The sequence below is a fragment of the Ambystoma mexicanum genome, chromosome 6q (genome assembly GCF_040938575.1).
Source record: "Ambystoma mexicanum isolate Mex_15411 chromosome 6q, UKY_AmexF1_1, whole genome shotgun sequence".
Lineage (NCBI taxonomy): Eukaryota > Metazoa > Chordata > Amphibia > Caudata > Ambystomatidae > Ambystoma > Ambystoma mexicanum.
The window spans coordinates 248,808,910-248,832,330 of record NC_090937.1 but is presented as its reverse complement, the minus strand read 5'-3'; the positions used below and the strand labels follow the sequence as shown (position 1 = coordinate 248,832,330).

Sequence of the window (23,421 nt, the reverse complement as noted above, 5' to 3'; positions counted from 1 at the left end):
TGAAAGGATCTTCACCCAGCAATGGTAGAATTTCCTGGTGTACTCTTCCTGCCCTTATGGGGAGCGGGGTGGTGGGGAGGGGGAGGAGAGGTGACCTGTGACATCAGGAAGGATGAGGTGATCTTCCAGGTCCACAATGACTGCCTCGCCTACCTGAAACCCTCTGTCCAGGTCAACATCTTAACCAGAGACTTCTCCACACAGCTGGAGGAGGCCACTGAAGATCGCGAAACATGAAGTCTTTCCAGGCTTCAGGCAAATGGTTGAAGAGCGGGTCAACCTCACTGATGCCTGTGGGACTGAGGAACAAAAGCTAAAGTTGAAGTGTTCTTAGATTTTCAAGCTATCTTTGCTGTGGACTCATACGACTGTGGTCGCACCGAGATACATACCACCTCAATTCCCACGGACCCTGGGATGACTCCTGTGTTCGTGAAGCAATGATCGCTTGCCTATGGAGTCTATGGAGTCCCTGGTAGAAATTATCAAAAACCTAGAGTCCCGTGGGATAATTCATCCAGTCCACAGCACCATTAATAATCCGGTGCTGGGGATTTTAAAACCAAATGGCCAATGGAGACTTTGAGCAGACCTTAGGGAGCTGAACAAACAGGTCCACATGTCCCGATGGCCTCTTCCCTACATTGACCAGGGGCTGGCCCACATCCAGGGGTCAAAGGTGTACACCACCACTGACCTGGCAAATGGATACTGGACCGTGCCCGTCAGTAGGGAGGACCAGTACAAGCTGGCCTTTACATTCGGGGGGGCATCAGTACACATGGACCCGGACGCCCAACGGACACAAACTCTGGCAATTAATTCAACATCTTCCTACACAAGGCCATGCCCGACTTGGATGAAAGGGGTAACCTGGACTATGTGGATGATGTCCTGATTAAAAGCTGAACTGTGGAGGAACACGTAGCGGAAATCCGTTATGTTCTGACTAAATTGAGGGTTGCCAGAGCAAAACTGTCCTTCCAAAAGGCAGTGGTTCAGGACCCATGTCATCTTCTTGGGACATGAAATAACCCGAGGGTCTCTGTCCCCAGGCGAAGAAGATTGAAGCACTACTAAAACTGAAGGACCCCACAACTCTGAGCTAAGAAGCCTTCTTGAACAGACTAATTACATTAAGAAATTCATTGAGGATTACACAGAGGTCACAAGACCCCTGGCCCATCTGTTGAAGAGGGGGGTCAAGTGGGAGTGGGTCCAGAAAAACTGAGGCAGTAAAACAACTCAAAAGAAGTCTCACAAGCGCCTTGTCTAGCTTACCCTGTCAAAAACAAGGAGTTCTTCTTGGAGACGTATTCTCGAATACATGCTTGACAGCAGTATTATACCAAAAGCATGACAAGGTCAATAAAGTAATCTCCTATGCAAGCAGGACTATCCTCTGTGGAGGAAAAATTCAACAATTGTGAGAAGGGACTCTTGGCAACAGTGTGGGCATTGAAAAATGACTGCCCGTTCATCCAGGGGGAGCACATCATAGTGGAGACTCCAAACCAGCCTTTGCAATACCTCCAAAGTGACAGAATTCGGGCAGGAAATGTAACTAAGTCCAGAATGACCTCCTGGATTCTGTCCATGCAAGGCTTTCCTGTGGAGGTCAGATATGGCCAAAACAAGGAGTCCGGATGACTTGCAGGATTGTGCCAGAGAAAACTGTCTCGAGGACGAAAATCTCAAAACCCAGGACAACATGGAGGCATACCTGAATTACCCGCACAAAGTCTATGAAGACAAGTGCAAGGAGTATCCAGTCATTCCATTGCATTTAACAGCAAACCATCTAATTTTTTTTCATCGAAATACCATTCCATAGAATGGCCATTTCGTTGAAAAAAATGACGGTTGCATCGAAATGTAAAGTTATGATTAGTGGTTAGATTAGGGTTAGGGTTGGGGCTAGGGTTAGTTTAGGGTTACATTAGGGTAAGGGTTGGGGCTAGGTTTGGGTTAGGGTTGGGGCAAGGGATAGATTAAGGGTTACATTAGGGTTAGGCTAGAACTAGGGTTGGGGGGATGGCAGTGAGGGTTGGGGGGATGGGGGAACCTCCACCCCTCCCGCAATATACAGAAAAACTATAAATCGGTACAAGGAGCTGGCTAGTGCTGAGATTTCAGCACTGGACAGCCCCACGCAACGTTGTAAAGTTGCAAATAAAAGCATGGAAATGCTACTTTTTACATGTAAAAGTGCATTTCCATTGAAACCAGTCCATGTATATTGTCAATTGACTGGTTTCAATGGAATTGCACTTTTACATGTAAAATATAGGTTGTGGCCGCTTTTGCATTCGGCGGTTTGTATTCGATTCATTTGTTTGTCAATGCCATTTCTTCAACGTGATCACTATAAACCGAGCAAGGGGAATGGCCAGTTTATGTGGATGGGTGCTCCCATCATGTTGACAACAGGGAAACGGAACTGGTGGCCGACGTTGGGAATGCCTGGGTGAATGATGCCCAAGAGGCCTCCGCTGGGTACAAAAATCGGTCCCTGCAGTAGTCAGGTGGCGGAGATGATGGCGGTTCATCAGGCCATCATCACTGCCGTGCAACACTGTCTCCACGAACTGGTCATATCACAAATTCAGATTGTGTCCGGAACGGGTTTTTGGAGCACTTGATCAACTGGAGAACCTGAGGCATGCTGTGTGCTAATAACAAACAAAACATGGCAAGCTCCTACAAAATATTGATGATGTGGTCACCTCTAATGGGATGACCATCTATTGGAAAAAGATTAAGGGTCATTCTAGAATAGAGGGGCCAGACAAAACTGGAAACAACCTGGCTATCAGCTGGCCAAAACCAGGGCCATCCAGGGGGGGATCTCCTTGAGATAGAGTCCCTGTTGGAGGAAATCCAGGTCACTGCAGTCACCAGGTCCCAGACAAATGCTCACAATGAACTCAACTGCCCAGTGGAGTAAGGAGACCCCAGATGCGGATTTAATCACGGCACAAAAAGGGGATCAGATAATTGGGATTTTTTTTGTAAAGATGTTATTGTTTTTCACCTATATAAGCAATCAACACAAAACATCCCTCATAGCCCCCCCCCACTCAACCCACCCTGGAAGATATGGACCCCGTTCAGTTATATCTCGGGAAAGTCTATGAGCCACATATGTCTGTTATTTTGATATTGTGCGGACACCCTTGTTCCATATAGTCTGACTGTAAATATTCCAGAACTACCCCCCCCCCTAATTCCTTCATGAAGGATTCCTTCTGGTCCTGTATGTGGTGCGTGATCTTTTCCATGGTCATTTGCGACCACACCTTCTGCAGCCATGTGAATAACAAAGGTGGGTCTTGCTTTTTCCAGTTTTGGGCAATTGTTGCCCATGCCGCAATGACCAGGACCATAAAATTCCTCCGATGTGCTTGGTGAAGACTCTTGGCCTGTTGAACCTTGAATCCGCACAGCCACACTTTCTCGCCCATTTGGTCCACCTCAGGGAACATCTTTTTCATTTCCGTTCGCACTTCCATCCAGAATCCCTTGACCCCCCTGCCAGTCCCACCAGATGTGCCTCCACGTGCCATATTCCGGGCACCCCCTCCAGCAACAATCCGACGTTTCCGGGTACATAGTGTTGAGCCTCTCTGGTGTGTAGTGCCATTGAGTAATTATTTTAAAGCACATTTCTCTGGTTTGCACTGCTTGGGTGTGTTTTGGGATGCCAGCCCACAGTTCCGCCCATTGCTGTTTTGATCTCTTCCCCAAGCGTACCTTCCCATCTCTTCATGTATGCCCATTTGATTTCTTCACCCTGTGTATTGATAAAGTGATAGAATGTTGAAACCAGTTTCTTAAGACCCGAGTTGGTTTTTAGGTATTTTTCGAATGGAGTTAAGTTCCTTATGGCACCTTGTGTGACCTCTGGGGTAGCAAGCCAATGTCTGATTTGCTCATATTTATACCTGTCCGCCTCTGTTAGGTTTCACATCTTTTTACATTTGATGAAAGTTCTTATTTCTTTGTCTTGGAACATTTCCCCAATTTTCCTGCACCCAGCGGCTTCCCATTTTTCAAAGGCAACCCCCCCCCACCCACCAGAGTCTTGTCCCGGTGGGAATTGAGGGCTCAGACAGAAGGGCGTGAAAGGGGCCAATGGTGTGGTCATGGTACCCCTCCGGGTTTGTTCGTCCCAGGCCTCTAAATTAGTTTTCATGACCTCACTTATGCAGAGATTCGGGTGTCTGTGTTGCTTGTACTTCCATAGTAGGTCCTCCAAGGGAGTTCTGGCGACCACCCTGTCTTGGGTTACCCATATTGTTCGTTGGCCATCCCCCAGCCATTCCTTCAGGACCCAAAGTTGCGCTGCTTGATGGCATTTCCTGAAGTGTGGGAGTGACATTCCCCCTGCTCTGGTAGGTGCCGTAAGGATGGCTCTGGCGACCTTTGGGGGTTTCCTGTTCCACACATAGGTCGAAATTGCCTTTGACAGTGCTTGAAAGAAAGAACTTGGGACTGTTATTGGGAGGGTATGGAAATAGTACAGCAACCGGGGGAGTATGTTCACTTTCACTGATTGAATTCTGCCCCACTAAGGGACCAAGACACCAACGATCTAGGTCCCTCTTCACTCGAGCCAGTAGCGGGGGGGGGGGAAAATTACCTTTATATAACATGTCCACCTTGTGTGTGACTGTTACTCGAGGTACTGGATTCCCTCCTCAGCTATTTTTAGCCCTAGCGAGCCTGCCTCTTTTTGCAGTGTCCATTTCTCCCATACTAAGAGCAAAATGTCTTTATTTCCCGTTTATTTTTAGGCCAGAAATCTCTCCAAAAGCCTCCAGTTCTTTTAAGGTTTGTGGTAGGGACTTCCCCGGGTCTTCAAGGGCCAGCAGCATTTCATTTGCGTAAGCTATGACTTTGTGCTGTCTACCTGCCATCTCGATCCCCCTTACCCCTGTAGATTCCCGGATTTTAATTAGGAGTGGTTCCAGGAAGATGACATAGAGGAGGGGGGTAAGGGGGCATCCAAGTTTGGTTCCCCTGGTTATCTCCGCCCTATCCGTGACCTCCCCATTTATCACTATTCTAACAGATGGGGAATTGTAGTTGGCTTTGACCATGTTTATGTATTGATCTCCAAATCCCACGCGTTTCAATGTTTTGAAAAGAATGGACCACTCAAACCGGTCAAAAGCCTTTTCGGCGTCTAGTGAGACCAATATTGCTGGTGTGTAGGTAATACCCATTTTTTCTACCAGGTGAATTCTTCTTCTTCTTAAATTGTCATGCGTTTGCCTGCCAGGAATGAAGCCCGATTGATCTGAGTTTATTAGGGTAGGGAGAAGCGGGGACAGCCTGGCAGCCAGGATTTTGATATAGTTCTTAGCGTCCAAATTTATCAAAGCAATAGGGCGATATGAACCAGGGAGGGATCTTTACCTGATTTATGGAACACCATAAATAAACATTGCCTCGTTCATGCAAGGGGTTACGTTTCCGCAATCCTTAAATGTGTTCAATAATCTTGTCAGAAGTGGAATGAGTGTGTCTGCATACTTTTTGTAGAAGGGAGCCGTAAAGCCATCGGTCCTGGTGCTTTGCAATTTGGGAGTCCTGTGATTGCCCTCTGCACTTCTGTGATCCGCGATTCCAACGCCACGGTCTTCCTCAGATATTTTTGGAATGGGGAGAGATTGTAGGAACTGTCTTGGTTCCGTCATCCGGGTGCTCCATCGCATACAACTCTTGATAGAATGCCTTAAAGGCCTCCCCCATTTCTTTGGTGCAAGTTTGTGTCTCTCCATGTGCATTTTTGACATTCAGAATAGTCATTGATTTTTGTTTTTTGCAGAGTTGTCATGCTAGGTATCTTTCCACCTTATTGGCCTTGATATAGTATTGTTGCTTGAGAAAGAGGAGGGATTTCTCTGCCTTTTTGTTGCGATGCATATCATGCTGTCCTTGCACGTTTCAACGCCTTCTTGAGACCTTGAGTGGAATGAGCTACCAACTCCCCTTGAATGTCTGTTATTTTCTTTTCCAGTGCTCTTTCCCAGTCGTGCCTCTGCTTGACTTCAGGGCTATCATATGTCCCCGGATCACTGCCTTGAAAGCCTCCCATACTGTTCCCAGTGGAACCTCCCCTGTATCGTTTTGTTCAAAATATTCTTTGATTTTGTCCCTTATTGCTTCTCCCATCACCTGGTCCGAGAGAAGATCTTGTGGCAACCTCCACTGCCAGAGCCCCCCCTCCCCCGCTTCCTGGGATCTGAACGTTCAACCAAAGCGGGGCATGATCCGATAATGCTATAGGGCCTGTTTCCATTCCTTGAATTTTGCCCATCAGCCCCATCGACACCCAGAAATAATCTATGCTCCACATTGTGTTGTGCACATGCGAGTAATACGTGAAGCCACTTGCTTGACCCTTCATTTCCCTCCAGGCATCGAACAGCGCCAACTGCGTCATCTTTTGCTTGAGATATTTGGACAGAGCACCTTGGCTTTGGATTCCCTCTGCACTCCTGTCCAAGCATGGTTGCCAGGCCATATTCAGATCTCCTCCCATTACTACTCCTTTCACAAACCCATCCAAACTCCCCACTGTGTCCCAGAGGAAGCCGTCCTGCCCAGAGTTCGGTGCGTATATTGTCGCCAGGGTAAGCCAGAGACCACCTAATGAAACTTTGTGTATAGGCGCGTTACAAATGCCTTATCATATCATAACGTTTGCAAACACTAACCTCCCATCCCTATCTGTCTATGAGGGTTGCGTCCAATCTCCCTTTTACGGCTATGATCACTCCCACTCTTTTCTCCCCCAGCATTCGCTTGCACCCAGACAGTGTACCCTCTGAGGCATACCTTTCTTTTATCCTGGGCTCTTATATGAGTTTCTTGGAGCAGCAGGATGTCCGCCTTCTCCCTCCTAAGCAAGGCCTCTACCTTTTTCCTCTTCACTGGAGAATTCAGACCCCTTACATTAAATGAAAAGATTCTGAGCTTCCCCCATCTAGTCTAGTCTACTGTGGCTGCCACCGATCCCGAGTGTTGTGATCCCATCTCTCTTCCGGAGTATCCCCCCTCTAACCTCCTCCCCAAACTCCCTAACTCCCCCCAAATGTTAACACTAACCCAACTTTGGTACCGAGGAGGGCCCGGGTACCCAAGGATGCTAGGGCGTTGCGCCTATTGCTCCCTGCCCTCAAATGACTCGGGATGAACTTTGCGTGGAGTCCTAAACCTTGCTTCATCCTCAGACCTTGATACTGGTCAGTTCCTGGTCCCCAGCCGGGCCGCTGGGTATCCGGCTCTCCGAGTGTCCCTCTAGGATTTCCTCTCCAACTTTCTATACTCGGAGACTGAATACTATCAACCTCTTTGTTCGAGTTTCTCATCTTCTCCACTGTAGGCTGACTTGTGTTTCCTCTTCCATTTTGTTTCTTTTTTTTGCCGCACTTCTTCCCATCCTCTCGGCCTCTTATGCTGTTCCCCCTTAGCCCTGGCGCCCCTGCATACTGCCTCCTCTACTTGCAGGTCCGTTATATGGAGCCCTTCCTCACAGGTAGTCACTCTTCTCCGTTTGCCATCCCACTCGAACAGCAGACCAAATGGAAATGTCCATTTGTACCTTATTTCTTTCGCCACTAGCTCCCTTACCAATGGGGCCATCTCTCCTTTTTAACAGTGTCACCGATGCCAGGTCCTGGTATAACTGAATGTCCACCCCATTCATCCTCATCTACTTGCCTCGCTCTCCTTAATATCTGCTATTTTTTGCGTGTATGAAGAGAGGGCCACCAGTACATCTCCAAGTCTTTCCCCTGGGGCGGCAGTTCTTTTCGGGCCCACTCTGTCGATCCCGATGCTTTCCGCTTCTTACACCTCAATGTCTCTAAATACTTCTTGAACCGCACTCTTGAGATCCTTGTCCAACACTGACTCGGGCATACACTTAATGCGGATATTTGATCTTCGGGAGCGGTGTTCTAAGTCTTCACATTGGATTTCTAAGTTATGGGTTAACCGTACCAGGTGCTCCTGCGTTTCACTGTTCTGCCGTGCTTCATCTTCTGCGATTTGTACTATTCTCTCTAGGGTATCTGTCCTTTCTTCCAACTTGGCCACGTCAAGTTTCAATTCTTGGACTGTCTGCTTCATTTCATTCCTCATTGAAGTGAATTGGTCTTGCATAGTAGACATGAACTTGTCCTGCAGCTCCACAAGCCAAGCATGCAAGTCATCCTTTGTCGGGGGAAGACTACACGGGTTGGGGGGGGGGGGTGGGGGATGCCGTCAGCTGTGGGGTCTTCCAATGACCTACCCTTGGTATTTACTGGGGTATCTGGTGACAACATTTGTAGCAAATTTGAGTGTTGTCTGGCCGATTGTGAAATTGATTGGCTTGCGCCCCCTTTTCCCTTAGCATTGGACATTGTCCCCTAGTTATGGCGGTCTTGTAGTGTTTCTAGAGGACCCATTGGGGGGGGGGGCAACTGTGGTGTCTCCACGGAGTGTGCCTTTGTGGTCCACCTCCCACTGATGAGTAGGGAAGGAGCTACTGGGCAGCAGGCTTTGTGGTTAAGTGTCACTGTGGGGAGGGTGCAACTTCTCTCCTGCTCCCTCCTGGCCTGCGCTTATCATCTGTTGGCAAAATGGAGTCTGGCTCCTGTACTGCCCCTCTCAGCATTTAGCTTTAGTGATGGGGATGGGGGGGTTGCACCCATGTCCAGGGTGTGGTGCTTATACGAGTATGCACCCCTCAGTCCCCTTGCGATGTGGGGGTGGTGGGAGGGCCAAGGGAGGAGGCGCTCACCTTGAGTTCTCACTCCCATAGGTGGTGCCTCAGCGTGTTAGTGCGGAAATCGCTGTCTTCTCCTCCCGCTATGCTCCTCCGCGCTCCGGGTCCCGTCTAGCAGCCCCGGAGCATGAGCGGGGTCCCCTTGGCTCTACTGGTCGATATAACCAGCCGTCTTGCATGTGCAGCACTCCCCGGTGTAGGAGCCCACGCCTGGGGGCTCCTCTCTGGCCCCGGCCTTCCTTCGCTCGTCCAGATGCTGCACACTCTTCTGAGGGGATGGGGGAAAGAAATCGCCCGTGAATGCAGCCTCAGCATTGCGTTGTCTCCGGTGATGCCCGCACGGCCTCCCTGCCCCAAGGGTGGTGTTCCGAGGTGGCCGCGGGGTGCCTTCGGGCCCAGGAGCCGGTCTGCAAACTTCCAGCTTCCGGGGCTCCACGTCCGTGTCTCTGCCTCTACTCCCCCCCCCCCACGGCCTCCCCTTGTTGCTCGGCTGGGATCACCCATGGTTCTCGAAGGGGGAGGGGTGCCCGCGTCCTGTGGCAGCGTCGTCTCCTCTGATGACTCTACCGGGTGATCTCCCCTCACTCAAACGCGACTTCCAATGCCGGCGGCCATCATGAAACCTATAATTGGGAAATTTTACAAACACATTGAGGACCCCGAAAACCTTCCTTTGACGGAAACCGGCTAAATTGGGAAAGAGGACCTCAGGGTGTTGATGAAGCATCCCAAAATGTTGCGAATTCAAGACAGGTTTGTTGGTAAGGAGATCCATCTCTGGATGTGACCAGTGGGTGGTACCTACCTCATTCCGAAGCCTGATGCTAAGTCACGCCCATAACGCGGCCCCAGTCTGTCATCAGGGGTTTCATACTACTCTAGAAATCTTGCAGGAGGTTGCATACGGCCCACACATGGGGCAGGACCTCGACCAATATTTGAAGGGGTGTCTTGTGTGTGCACAATTTCCGCCAAATACACCCACACCAAGCTCCCCTCCAGAAGAGGGGATGACACTACATTGATCAGATTTACAAGAAGATTTCATTGGGCCTGTGATTCGCTCCTCTAGGGGGAACAAGTACTTGTTAACAGTAACATGCTTGTTTACCAAATGGATGGAATGTCTCTCGGCCCCAAATTGCAAGGCAGAAACAGCAGCTGCCCTGATGATCAACCACATCTCGCGTTTTGGCCTACCCCAAAGGATTGAGTCAGACCGAAGAAGTCACTTCAGCAGCAGTCACTTCACCAGCGAAGTGATTACAAAGATGTGGAAGATGCTTGGGGTAAAAAGGAAACTTCATATTGCATACCGCCCATCCTCTAGTGGGGGAGTTGAGAGGTACAATAAAACCATTGTGAGCATTCTAAAAAATAATTATGGCAGGTTCTGGGCCATGTTGGGACATCAGATTACCGCTTGTCCTGATGGCCATCAGATCTACACCATCTTCTACGACCAAAATGTCTCAATTTGAGCTAATGACTGGACGAAGGATGGTATTACCTCAGCATCTGCTCTATAGAACACAAGAGCAGACACTGATAAACGCCTACACAACACATAAATATGTTGAGAATCTAAGAAGACACCTTCAGCATGCTTTTGCGTACGCTCTGGAGAAATCGGCAGAGGGGATGAAAACTCAATACGATTTAAAAACAACCAAAAAGGAATACCAAGTAGGAGACAGGGTCTACTTGTACAATTTTCAGAGGAACCAGACTAAGGAGTGGAAATTTCTCCCCTCCTGGTACGTTCCTTTTAAATTGTAGACAAAATTTCATCTGTCGCCTACAGAATCCGCATGCCCAAAGGAAAGCTGTAGAGAAATGGGTCCACATTAATCAGTTAAAAATGTGTCACCCCAGACACACTTTGCAGCTGATTGAGGAGCCAAATGAAAGTCAAATAGAGGAGACATCTGGAGAATGAGAAAAAAGAAAAAGCAGAAGGGAATACTCAGTTCCATAGGTATATCTATCTAACAGGGAGTACTTTTCTTCAGTGTTTTTGCAAAAATATATAATGAAACTATGGTGTAAAAGTTCAATCATGTCTTTGCATTATTAAGTAATTTGTTTGCTGATTTGTTCAAGTACCTTGATAAATGTAAATATATGCCTTGTTCCACTGATGCCAACCTTCCGGGAAGACTGTCAGTGAAAGATTTGACAACCTGTTTTTAATCCATCTCCTATTAGATTACTAATTCCATTACCTCCTAGAATGAGGAGGACCTCCCCGGGGACCTGGAAAGGGAAGGAAGGAAAGGGGGTGTCGGTCCACACTCTCCAACGAAAGACAGAAGGAAGATCTGGGCATACCGCTCCCTGATGAAAGAGAAAGACAGAAAGAAGATATTGGTGTATCGCTCCCTGATAAAAATAAGAACTCCACTAGATGAACCCTACTTTGACCGACTCTCTCTCAATATGTCCCGGGAAAGCTGGGGGCGGCGGGGATTCTGTGGGGTACATTTAGCAGCCCAACTGAAATCCCTGCCTCACAAAACTGCATTTAGCAGAGACAGAAATAATGGCTGCCCTGTGACGGCTGAGCACCTATTCATTTGCATCAAATCTGCATTTTTAGCAGTTACAGAAATCATGGCTGCGATGTGTCTGCTGTGCACATATGGGGCAAGATGGAGCACAGACACCCAGAGAATGGCTGCACTTATTTTCTTCATGGGAATCCATAAAGAGGAATTCAAAGGCAGTCTGGCTATCAGCACTTCACAGAAAGGTGTGAATTCCTTGTGACACCTCTCGTCAGCTGCATCTGCCAGAATCAAAGGGTGCTATGGTAAACCTGCTGCCCAGAACTGACAAAGGGGGCAGTATGGCTGGGGAACTTTAAGGACCGCCCTCCAGTGACCGAGGCCATCCATTTGATTTAAAAGGCTTTTTATATTAAAGCATTTATTTCAGTAACCTAAAGAAGCAGCAATGTGAAATTATGACCGTTTTAATGTAATTTGTGTACCATTAAAACAAGACTATGTGGGTTATCCTAGCATGTGGGTACGTGAATGACAGTAAAAAGACATTTGTGGAAAAAAGCGTACATGATACAGTTATGAAAGTTAAATGAAAATATGCCGACATTAATAGGCTTCTGTGTATCCAGTTGTAGATTTTTAGGGGAAATATTTTCATAGAAATGGCAAAAGATTGCCAGAAGGACAAAACAGCATCGCACAAACTAGGAGTGGGAACGGCATACTCCTTGTAAAATAAGGCGTCTGCCTATTTGATTTTCAAGAGAACAATTGTAAATAGAAGCATTTTGTTTCATAACTGATTTTGACAAAACTAACTATGGTAGAACAAAGTACATCATGAAAACACACACTAAAACCGATGTCACTTCCCTGGGTCCAATCTGCTTACAGGGAAGCAGCGACATCCACAGACTGACCCATCCCATCTTCGAGGTATGTCCAGCTTAGTTCTGCCCACATAGTAAAAATCCTCTGTCGTCATCCGGTTTATAAAAGGAGGAAGCTTCAGGACATTCAACAAACAGACATTCAAAAATCTACATCCAGACATTCCACATTCACCCTGAAAGACTCCAGCGCCAGGCCAGGGGTAGCTGATCCAGATCCAGAACCTCCTATCCGGGTAGAACCATTTATTCAGAACCTCCTATCCAGGCAGAACCATTTATCCAGAATTAAACCCTACAAAATTCCCAATAATTTAGGGAGAAAGGAGGAAAGGCTACGGACCCCTTTGGGAGGATCCCGACACCAGACCAGTCTTTGCCTAGCTGATGAACCCTGTGTCCACTGAGACCAGACCCCGGTTGCCTCTCTGTCCCTAGAGGAGAGCCGCTGCTGCGCAGTGACCAGACCCTTGTCCCACTGTCCAGAAACCCGGTTAGTTGTCCAAACTACCCAATTCAAGTGCTTCTTGTAAGTATCACCCCTCCCCAATATCAAAACTCTGCATACACCACTCTGTGCAATTTGTCCAACTTTATACAAAACCCTGTAAGAAATCCAATAAGTACCCTAGTAACTTCTTAAAATTGTTAGAATCCTCTGTGTATCCTGTCCTTAGAAAAATCAGAGTTAGTCTTCATGTGTCAGCGCAATTCTTGTCTAGTCATTTCAGTCCTTGTGTAAGTCCTTAATACTATTTTGAATAATTGAATTAATTTCCCACAGAGATGAACGCGGCGTGGATAGGTTAAACTTGCAATTAACCTCCTTGCGTACCGTGTCTTTCTTTAAATACCTAGCTGCCAAAATAAAGTAGCAGTACAATAAATCCTTTTTTCTAACAAAACCAAGTTGCCTGTGAAAGCGTTTCCTGTGTAAAAATAATGTTTTTCCTTTCCGTTTAAGAATACCATACTGTCACCCATCCTGAGTCATCCTTTCACTTAGTATCATACCCGTTATGTGCCTTTGTACTTCATCAGCAAAACCGATTTTCGATTCTGTCTGTTTAGCTCATTTCTGAAGTTGTTTGCCCATTTTAAACCTGCGAAAACTAAGCAATTGCAATTTTGCCACTGTTCTTTCCTTCCAAAGTTGATTTTCTAAACTATATGCACGTTGTTAATACATTACCTTGTAGCTTGTAAGTTTTCTTGCCTCTTTAGTACAGCCACACACCTCCTTGCCTTATCCGTTTAACCACACATGTAAAATAACTACTCAGTAATTCCGAGTGCCATTTTGCTCATTTTTCAAGGGAGCTTAATCAGGGGTGGTAGGTCGGATTTTCATTCAGATTTTTACCTACTATACCCGACTCCTTGCTTCTCCTCTCCACCCACACAAAACTTAGTTAACAGGGGTTTGAGGGAGTGTTGCAGGGGGAACGCCTAACTGTGGTGCCATTTGAAAATACTACCCAAAAAGTAATCTTGATTTCATTCATTTGTGCATCCGATGTTAGAAGGTGTATCTATCATTTTACTGTGTAATTATCACCACATTGGGGATTGCTGCCCTCTATTGAATGTGTGATTTTAATTCAAAATAAGTAAATATTTCATTATTACACATTGGCCTGGTTCATGGTCCATTGCGACATGGGGTGTACGTTAAGGGGGGTATGAGACGGGTTGGCTGCCTTCTCAAAAACTGAATCTTAACGTAATAAACTTAAAAGCGTTTTATTGTGCGCCGCATCCCTGGCCAGTAGAAAGAGTCCTGGTCTAGAGTGTGCTGCATCTTTAAAATCCTTAACAATGGCTAGTGTACATTTTGCAAACTGAATGGTTATAGGAGCAGATTTATTTACAATGTTCAATATATAGGGTTGAAGGTATATAGATTTTTGCATGGTCCTTTAACATTAGACATGTTGGAAAGATACAAGAGGTAGGATGATCAAGGAGGGCGATGACTATGCAAAGCAAAAAAGGATGAGACAGAAACATGACACAAGGGGGCACATTTACCTATTAATAACTATCTCAGAGGAGAGAAGCAAATCAATGCATCACTCAAAGTAAGCAAAGCAGCAGATACTGATTGGATACACAACCAAACTCCCCAACGAGCTAATTTGTCGTGAGTTTTGCAGATCTAGCTAAATATTCTGCCATGGGGCAGAAATCACGGATTTGGTTGAAGACTGGCGTATTTCAGTTGTCTTAAAAACTCAATTAACATATGGTGGAGAAGAGCCAGAAAAAAACAAAACGGGTGTGAAACATTGCTGCTTTAAACAAGGTATTCAATTAAGACCTATTGCAAAGCGAGACCTACAACATGGATCGCATCACCCTCGTGACCCTTCTTTTCAGTGTTTATACATAATATTACATCATCAGGGAACCAGTTCATCCAGCACAGCAGTAGAAAAATGCAGGCCTGAGCCTGCTTCGGGCAGACCAGTTAATCCAAATGTACATCACTTGCAATGCATCGGCATCATGCGAATGCTTACTGGCAGATGCAGTTGGTGCAGGTTTAAATTGTATCATGTGTCAATGCAAGCTTTATATTCAGGGGAGAAGAAAGCAAATTCATTGCATTTATTGGAAAGAACACCAATACAGGGTTAAATCGCTTGGCGCAGGCCAGTGTACCTAAAGGGGCTTACGGTTATGAGACAGGCCACAGTAGAACAGGCACTTGCAGAGCCAACCGTTTCAGCTTTTCTTTAGGCAGACACCTTCACTCTACAGAACTGTTTAAATTAATTTTTGTATATTAGAATGGTCTACAAAGAACCTAAATAATGTACATGTTACTACTGGTCTTGTCATTTTCTATACAATTGTAAACAAAATGTGAAGCGAATTACTTTAATTTATGGATGTGTGTTGGAAATCTTGCTTAGAAAATCTAGTGTCTGAAGGCGGCAATATTGGTAAAGAAGATCTACTACCGTGGAAGCTGTGGGCCACAGTTCCCATTACTTTCTAGAGAGGCTTCTGAATAGATAAGGATCAGCTGAATGGCTGCAATTAACCCCATTACCTTTCCAACACCTGCTAGCATAGGCAGAAATGACCAACACCATAATCAGCCAATATATCAATGGATGGAGATGGCAGAGCCTGCATAAGCGTAGCCAATAACAAAACAATGCGTCACAAGTGATACAAAAACAACACGAAATCCCCAGAAGATGCCAAGGGGTGCAACCTTGTATACAGTATTCTATATCATTAGTTTTGTCTACTGGAAGTGCCGTTGAAGCGACCCCTATAAAATGTATGCGTCAACGCATTTGCAGAAGTAAAAAAAAAAAAAAAAATGCCAACCAGCCAGAAGGCGGTGCTCTTAAAGGGAAACGGTAACATTGCATATCCAACCCATTTATGGGCAGCGGTAGACTGTTGTTGTGGAGATTCTGGTGGCATTTTTACCAATGCAGGGCAGTCACATTAAACATGAAATTATCTGCCATTTTTGAAAAGTCGGCGTCGGTTACAATAGTTAAAGCGCGTAGACTCACATTCTGCATTTTAATTATTGTAGCCAGAAAATGGCGTTTCTCGGTGAAAATGTGCATCCCCTCAGCTGCAGCGTGGGGCAGCCACCTTGGATGTAAGCCGCTGAGGGCGTGGCTTATAGAAGATCATGGGGAATGATTATGCACTAAAATACTGCAAAAATGGCAAAAAGTATACAAACTGTTAAAATACAAGATATCAAAGTCGACGGTTTACGATGTTGGTAATTTCAGAAAATGCGTAGAAACGCGCTCGTTAGTAGCACCATTTCACAGGCTCCTTTCAGTGTTACGCACTTACTTTTAAATGCTTCTGTGGCTCCCGGTGCCTGGTTCTTATCCGGATGGAACTTCAAGGCGAGCTTTCGATACGCCTTCTTTAAATCTTCCTCCCCTGCGTCGTTGGTCACCCCAAGCACTTCATAGTAAGTTTTGCACTTTTTGATTCTGTAAAGGGACGGAATTAACAGAAACACGTTCACAAAAGTGGGCGGAGTCATGTCAGGCTAAGCTTGCACTGTTGTATTTAGAAATACCAGGATTATGGAAGGCTCCATAAACGCGCCATTTCCATTGTGTTTGGCCATGAAAATGGCATTGTACTCTAGAGCAGACTCGATTGGGTGGGTTGAAGACAAGGAGTGGGAGAGGGGGTTGGGAGTGTGTAAGGGTTCCATGCAGTGTCAGAAGGCAAAACTGCCAGTACAACAATTTGTAAAGTTGCAGCACTAAGGAGGGAGTCATGAAATTTGGTGTATGGCCTATAAAAACATGAATGATTTGCTATGGCTGAACCCCTTTTGCAACAGCGCAGACGGCCTAAAAACCGGTGGTGTGGAAGGTTGCCCAGAGAATTCCCAGTGGTCTTCCAGCCATCACTTTTTGTTTGTAGTTTGTCTCCCTGTGGGAGAAAGGGTATGCCCAGACGTGGTTCCCTTGCTCACTGCGCCATAGGGAACCAAGCGGCACCTCACTGAAGGGGTCCAACAAGGCCGAAACATGTTTGGGGTTGCTTGTGTTTCCGTGCAGAGGGGCCTGGACTAGCAGTTCCGGCTGGGCTGCTACCATTGGTGGCAGTACCCCACCGATTAGCATATGGCTGGACCCCTTTTGCAATGGCGCAGACAGGATAAAAAATGGTGGTGTAGAAGGTTGCTCAGAGCATTCCCAGTGGTTCAGATTCATTCAAAACCTTCACCCACCACTTTTTTTGGCTATAAACACGAATAACATTTATAAAAACACATTTAGTCTATGATTTTAGAGCTTTAACATAGTAGCAGTTCCTAAAATGATCTCCACTTAAATTTAATGCATTTCATGCTGGCAGTTAGAGAAACATGTATTCTCTAACAGTCTCAATGTCTAAGAAACATGGCCCAGCAATATGCGTCCAAGCTGCCCCATTTTAAGTTGGGTGTGCCAAAAGAAAATTCTGAGCCCCGCCTAATTGATATATGCTAGCATTACCACTATGAAACCTTTTCATGAGGGTTGCGCAAAAAAAAAAAAAAAAAAAAAAACACGAGGCTTTCCTCAATAATATGCCACTTTCAAGCAGTTGAGGGCCTTCGATTCATAGTGAGGGGAGAGATAAAGTGATAGGTAGAGCAAGTGATGAAGTGATTCCTATAAAGAGATGAGCGAGTTGGAACACGTGCAAGTGAGTTATAGAGAATGAGTAAGAGAGGGACAGTGGACAGGGGTGATCGAGAAAAACAAGCAATGTTTTTATTGCACTTTTACAGAGATACGCCATAACTATTATTAAGATTACGGCAGAAATACAGTAACTCAAAAACATCACGAGAGGAGAATTTAGTATTCAGAAAGTTTAGGAATATATTCAATGTGCACAAATGGCCATGTGTGTGTTAAATTGAGAAATGTATAGAATTCAACATATACACTTCGACAAAGGGCGAGGGTGTGGATGGTGGTGGATGTGGAAGCGAGTACAAATAAAAGTTTAAAGGAGCTTGCATCTGGTTTGCCACCTAGCACAACAAACTCTAGCAGTGCGGCCCCCCTTCTCCACTCTGTGCACTTCCATCAAGACTGCACCCTATCCCCACCTCAGACCACTTGACCAGGCCATATAATGAAAAGAACGGCCATATGGTACTAGTATCTGGGAAAGGAATGGCAAAACCTGGTAAAAGAAAGTAAATGCTTAAATGTGTGTCACGGGAATGGAATGTTGGCAAACCATTTCCTGTGCAACCATGCCCCAAGTATGTGGCGCACGCACAGGGGATGGACTAAACACGGTTGTGTTTCTGCCTAAATCTGCTTCCCCATTTGGGGCTCTCGGGCTCCCCATGGCGGGCCCGAGAGCCCCAAATGGGAAGGCAGATTTAGGCAGAAACACTGCAGCATTTAGCATTTCCCATTTGGGGCTCTCGGGCCCCCCGTGGGGAGCCCGAGAGCCCCAAATGGGAAATCAGCTGTAGGGAGAAACACTGCGGCATGTAAAACACAACCGTGTTGTGTTTCTGCCTGCCTTGGCTTTCACTTTGGGTCTCCGGTGCTCCCCTGGGGGAGCACCGGAGACCCAAAGTGATAGCCACAGCAGGCATAAACAACACGGTTATGTTTGAAAACACTGCGGTTTTTCTTTCCGAGTTTCTCAGGCTCCTCCGAGCCGGAGGAGCCTGAGAAACTTGGAAAGAAAAACCGCAGCATTTTCAAACACAACGTTGTATTTATGTTTGCGGTGGCTTCAAAAGCGACCGCAAAAATAAATACAACGTTTTTAAAGCTGCGGTTTTATTTCTAAGTTTTCCGGGCTCCTCCAGCCTGGAAAACTTAGAAAAAAAACCCACAGCTAGTGCTTATTTTAAAAAAATAAATAGTACTTACCGAGATTCAGCTGCAGCTTTCCTGCTCTGGTCTCCGGTCCGCGTCCTCCGAGTCCCGGCACCAATGAAGGAAAAGCCTCCCAGCGGTAGCTTTTGTTTACTACAGCTGGCTGCCTTTTCCTTCATTAGTGTCGCAAAAGCAAAAGCCAGCACAGGCGGGCATCCATTTCACAAAATGGATGCGCCCATGTGCTTGCTTTTGCGGATTTTGAGCTTGAATAGCTCAAAATTTTTCATAGGAAGTTTAACAAAAATATAGTGCTAGTATTCTTTTTTTATATTGCCCATCTATTTTTTAAATACATTTTTTTACTGGACTATCCCTTTAACTCACCCATGTCACCAAAGCGAACAAGGATGAGTCACAGTGATAATAAGTGCATCTTAATGTAAATCATGCTCTGTAGGAAACACACTTATAGCACATCATTACAGAGGTACAGAGTGGGTGCACATATTAGTCATTAAAAATAAAGTGCGGGCGGAGGGGGGTGACCATTCCTTTAATCTACTGCAGAATGGTCTTAATAGCACATTAGAGGAAAGAATGGAAGGCATTGAACCTCAGTTCACAGAGGAGGAAATGACACCTGAGAGCATCAGTGAATTTTACTTCCCAATGTAGTGGAAGTGAAGATGCGGAAACACTCCAAGCTATTTGTAGGTCTGATTAGAATTTTTGGTACCCTTGCCAGAAGAGCAACTTGATGCAGGAGGGCGAACACCACAACCAAATATGCATTAGTCAGCAGGAGGACTTTGAGGCCACCTGTCTTACACACACTATGCTGAAGATGGTTATGACAATGCTACAGGAATAACGAGGACACATTCTCCTAGCCAGCTCAGCAATCGAGCAAAACAGACTTGTTGGTACAGACTGCAGTAGCGCCACAAAGCAGGCAAAGTTTGGCGCGTTGGCCAATGCGGTGTACTTGGTGGTTAGATGCACTACTACTAATCCAGGGTATACTGCACCTGGCTAAATACTTATTTGAATATGGGTGTTAGTCAGCTTACTGTGGCCAGTCTCTCGAACCTGGTAGTTCCTGAATGCCTTAACAATCTGTTCTACAGGATTTCTTCAAATGTTTCAAATCAACGTAGAAATCACTGTTTATCTTTTTTTTTTAACTGGAAGATTGTGCTGCAAATATATGCGGGGGAGACCACCGCATCCTCCTCCACCCTTAACCTCCCTACATTAATTCTATGTCAAGACGGCGGCGAGCATTATGCTTCATCTTCTGTTTTACCCCTGTCTCCAGCAGTTTCAACAATAAACCATTTGTCAACATTTAAATGGAGAAACTTTTTTTAACAAAAAACTACATTTCCCTTCTGCCCCGGGTCTGCTGTAGTCCTCATGGTCCGTTCCTATGACCTTAGTCCATTCACTTCCTGTGTCCTCCCTCTTCTTTCCTGCTCTCCAAGCAGATAAGTACCTTTTATACCTAGCTGCATAGTTTAGGTTATCTGAAGAGCATAAATGCTAAATGTTAGAGCTTAGATAATAATGTTCAGTAGTATAGGAGCGCAAGCGTCCTTGGAACCCCCCCTAGAGACATCTCTCATTAGTAGACATTGGTAGAACATTAGATATTTGTAGAACATTGTATATTGCGCACAGGGTAGAGATAGAATTATTAAATTAGTTGTGTTAAATAAATCATCAAGCGAAGGGGAGGCGGTGACCCTGTGTCGCATTATCGACAGGTTAGGGGTCCCCAAACTCCCCCTCAGAACCGAAGCGCAACGGTAGAACAAGCGTTGAGGTGGGATGCGCGAAACAGCCACCACCTGTGCGGGGGCGGAGCGAAGAAGCGAGCGCTCGCACGCGGCCCCCACCCTTGGGAGGGTGGAGTCCAATCTGAGAACGCTCGCAAGTAGCCGTCTTTTCTTTGGAAGACGGGCGCTCGCGCTCACAGGAAGCCCCCACCCTCAGAGGGGCGAGAACAAATCACAAGGCGGCTCCTCGGAGCCCAATGAAATAACGGCCTCTAGAAAGAGGTAAACATTAAAATACAAGCGCACAGCGCATTGGAGGGGATAAAGGGCCTCCACCCTTGCATAGGAGGAGCTACAACCATACGAACTCACAGAATCTGACAGTGTCAGAATTCTAACGTTCGGGTTGTACGGCACTAAAGAGCGAAGGAAATCTTCTAAAGACACAATCTTATACCGGAGAGCGCCCTCTCTCAATAAAGAGCGGCTAACACACAGAAATAAAGAGCACTAGCTCAGAGTGATTCAGAGAGCAAACTCAGCTCTGCCAATTAAGGTGCAGCCTCAGACACAGCTGAAGTGAGCAGTGGACGTGCCACTACACCAATACAGGTACTGAAAGGCACTTAACAGCACTGAACATGGCTGATTACGAATGGAGTGAGGAGGAGCAAGAGGCAGCCTACTCAGAGGATCTAGTCCACAGCTTCAAAGAAGTGCTGGGGGACTCGCTGATATAGGCAGTGGCTCAGGGGGTAAGGCCCCTCTAGGACAGATTAGAAACCATAGAACTCTATCTGAGCCAAAAGGAAAAGAGCACCTTACCAGAAACTAGCACGTCCACAAAAGTCCCTCTAGAGGACTTTCAGGGTTGTAACAAGGCCCGGAAGAGTAAGAACTCTTCTGACCCCCCCCGGGCCACACAGACAGGGCAGAGCCAAAGGCCCCTGAGGCTACCGACGCGTTCCAAAAACTGAGAGACGCTTTCATTAAGAAGTCGGGAGTGCCGAGCCTCAATACCCCCTACCCAGGGGAAAGATATGGGCGAGGAGGAGCAAGGTTCAGAAGAACCAGGAAGGTCTCCGCAATCCTCACAAGATGAGATGGACAAGGAGGAAGTACAACCTCCACCAAACAAAAGGTTGAGGAAACTCAACATCGAAGAGGAAGATGGGACATCTGATATGTTCCAACCCGAAGACATACGAAACCTGAGGTCTTCAGAATGGCTCCCATCGCCAAGGGTCACACAATACATGACCAGTAGACTACGGAAGGCGCTAGAAAAAGAAGTGCGGCAGAGGATGAGGGCTGAATGCCCCAAGCCCGAACTCCCAGGGAAGGTAGCGGAAGCGCCGGAGCTTGATCCGAAAATGTTGACCTTCGTCTCAAAGACCACCAGGGACCCCAGAAAGGGGATCAATCGATCTTGGCAAAGCGGTCAAGAAAAAGTGCTAGATCTAGCAGGGCTGCTGGCAAAAATTATGGACTTGGTGGAGCGGGCAAAAGATACAGGAGTCGGTGCAGAGTCTCGTGAGTCTGCTTTGCCTGCTGTACTGTTGGGACTGCTGTTGGAACTCTATAGTCCCCTTTCTACTTCTACCAACTGAGAGGGGTGTGCTTATAACCCCCAGTATTCCGCGGAGCGGCGCGGAGCTGGTGCAGAGTCTCGTGAGTCTCTGGAGGCTCCCGAGGCTCAAGGGGGATAACCCTCATGGATCGAGGAAAAATTCCTAAAGTGCAGACAAGAATCGTACATCACCCCCTTACTCGTATGCAGCTGAAGCGTGCTGAAGTAGTATCTGAAGGAACTTCACCTGTGTCTTGGAACCGCGGTGCTGAGGGAACTACAACAGCGGGGAGCAACCAAGTAAGGAAATTTAAAACTCATTCTTCTCCAACCGCACGCACAATATCATTGCCGCACGTGCCACTGGAAGACACGAGCATTTGCGGTAGAGACATGCGAACCACGCATGCTGTTGTCACTTGTGTAAATCGAACAGACAGTGAGCCAGACTGTTGCCTCTCTAGCGATAGCCAATTGAGCTTAAAAAAAAACAGTTTCTACCAGTGTTCCTAATAATCCTGCTTGTAGAATGGAAGAAGGGGGCACTTGTGATAATGAAGTATGGAGAGAGGGTAATGGTGTCCCACTAAGCAACATGAATACGAGTGCAAGATATCTTCCTGAGAGTGGTGCACAAGCGCTGGGAGAATCCGCATGTGCAGATGTTGTTGCCAGTTCTGATGGCGTTCAACTCCCCTGCGTACAATCTGTTGACTGGGCAGGGCTTTCATGCTTGCCGGGAAATGAAGATCTAGCTGTCGATATGCGGGGCCCAATAAACCGCAAATCGCAACGACTAACCTCAGAAGCTACTGGTTCATGGCTTGAATGTATTTCTGATACCACTTCCCCGATAACTATGACCTCCCATACCGAGAGCCCTTCACTGCCCCCCCCCCCCAAGCCTTGTGTCACTCAGCCACTGCCAGACGCCACTAGCCCCTCGTCCCCCAATAAATCTTCCTCCAATGTGGAGAAAAGAGTTCACGCCAATGAAGCACCGTCAAGTAACCTGACTGAAATTATGACAGAAGCAGTGGAACGAAGCGTTAGAGAAGCGAAATGCAATTATCCTTCTTCTAAATGTATCAACCTCAACGCCTCGAAAACTCTTTACGATGAAAAAACCAATTCCCTGGCCATAGCGAACAAACTCCTCTTAGATCTGACACAAATGAACAGCTCACTGAATCCCAAATCAACATCAAACGATAGCGATCAGAATAGTGGACTGACCACCGTTGAAATCCGTCCCATGGCAAATGAGCTGGAGGTTAATGTACGATCCAGTAGCGAATGGCCAAGGGGTCCCAGAAAAAGAAGACAAATGGCTTCCAGTGCATCTCCCCCCATTCCATGCTCCCAAAATAGAAACCAACGGAACCGAATTTCTTTGTATCAAACCTCTCCAGTGACACCTAGAGGTTACACAAAAACCATTTCAAGGATACCAACATCGCCATGTAACGAGGAGCTGTCAGACTTTTCATCTTTGGACGAATCGCTGAATGCCTCTCCTATTAGACAACAGCCTCCCAAAGGGAAAT

The 23,421-nt window shown here is 46.6% G+C and overlaps 1 protein-coding gene across 1 annotated transcript in view; it reads right to left on the bottom strand.

Annotated features, from left to right (window-relative positions):
- Nucleotides 1–23,421, bottom strand: part of DNAJB14 (DnaJ heat shock protein family (Hsp40) member B14) — a 415,145-nt gene that overhangs the window by 186,650 nt on the left and 205,074 nt on the right. The window contains exon 4 of the mRNA XM_069630713.1: nt 16,017–16,162. Within this exon, the coding sequence (XP_069486814.1) occupies nt 16,017–16,162 (146 nt within the window). The remainder of the gene's footprint in view (nt 1–16,016; nt 16,163–23,421) is intronic.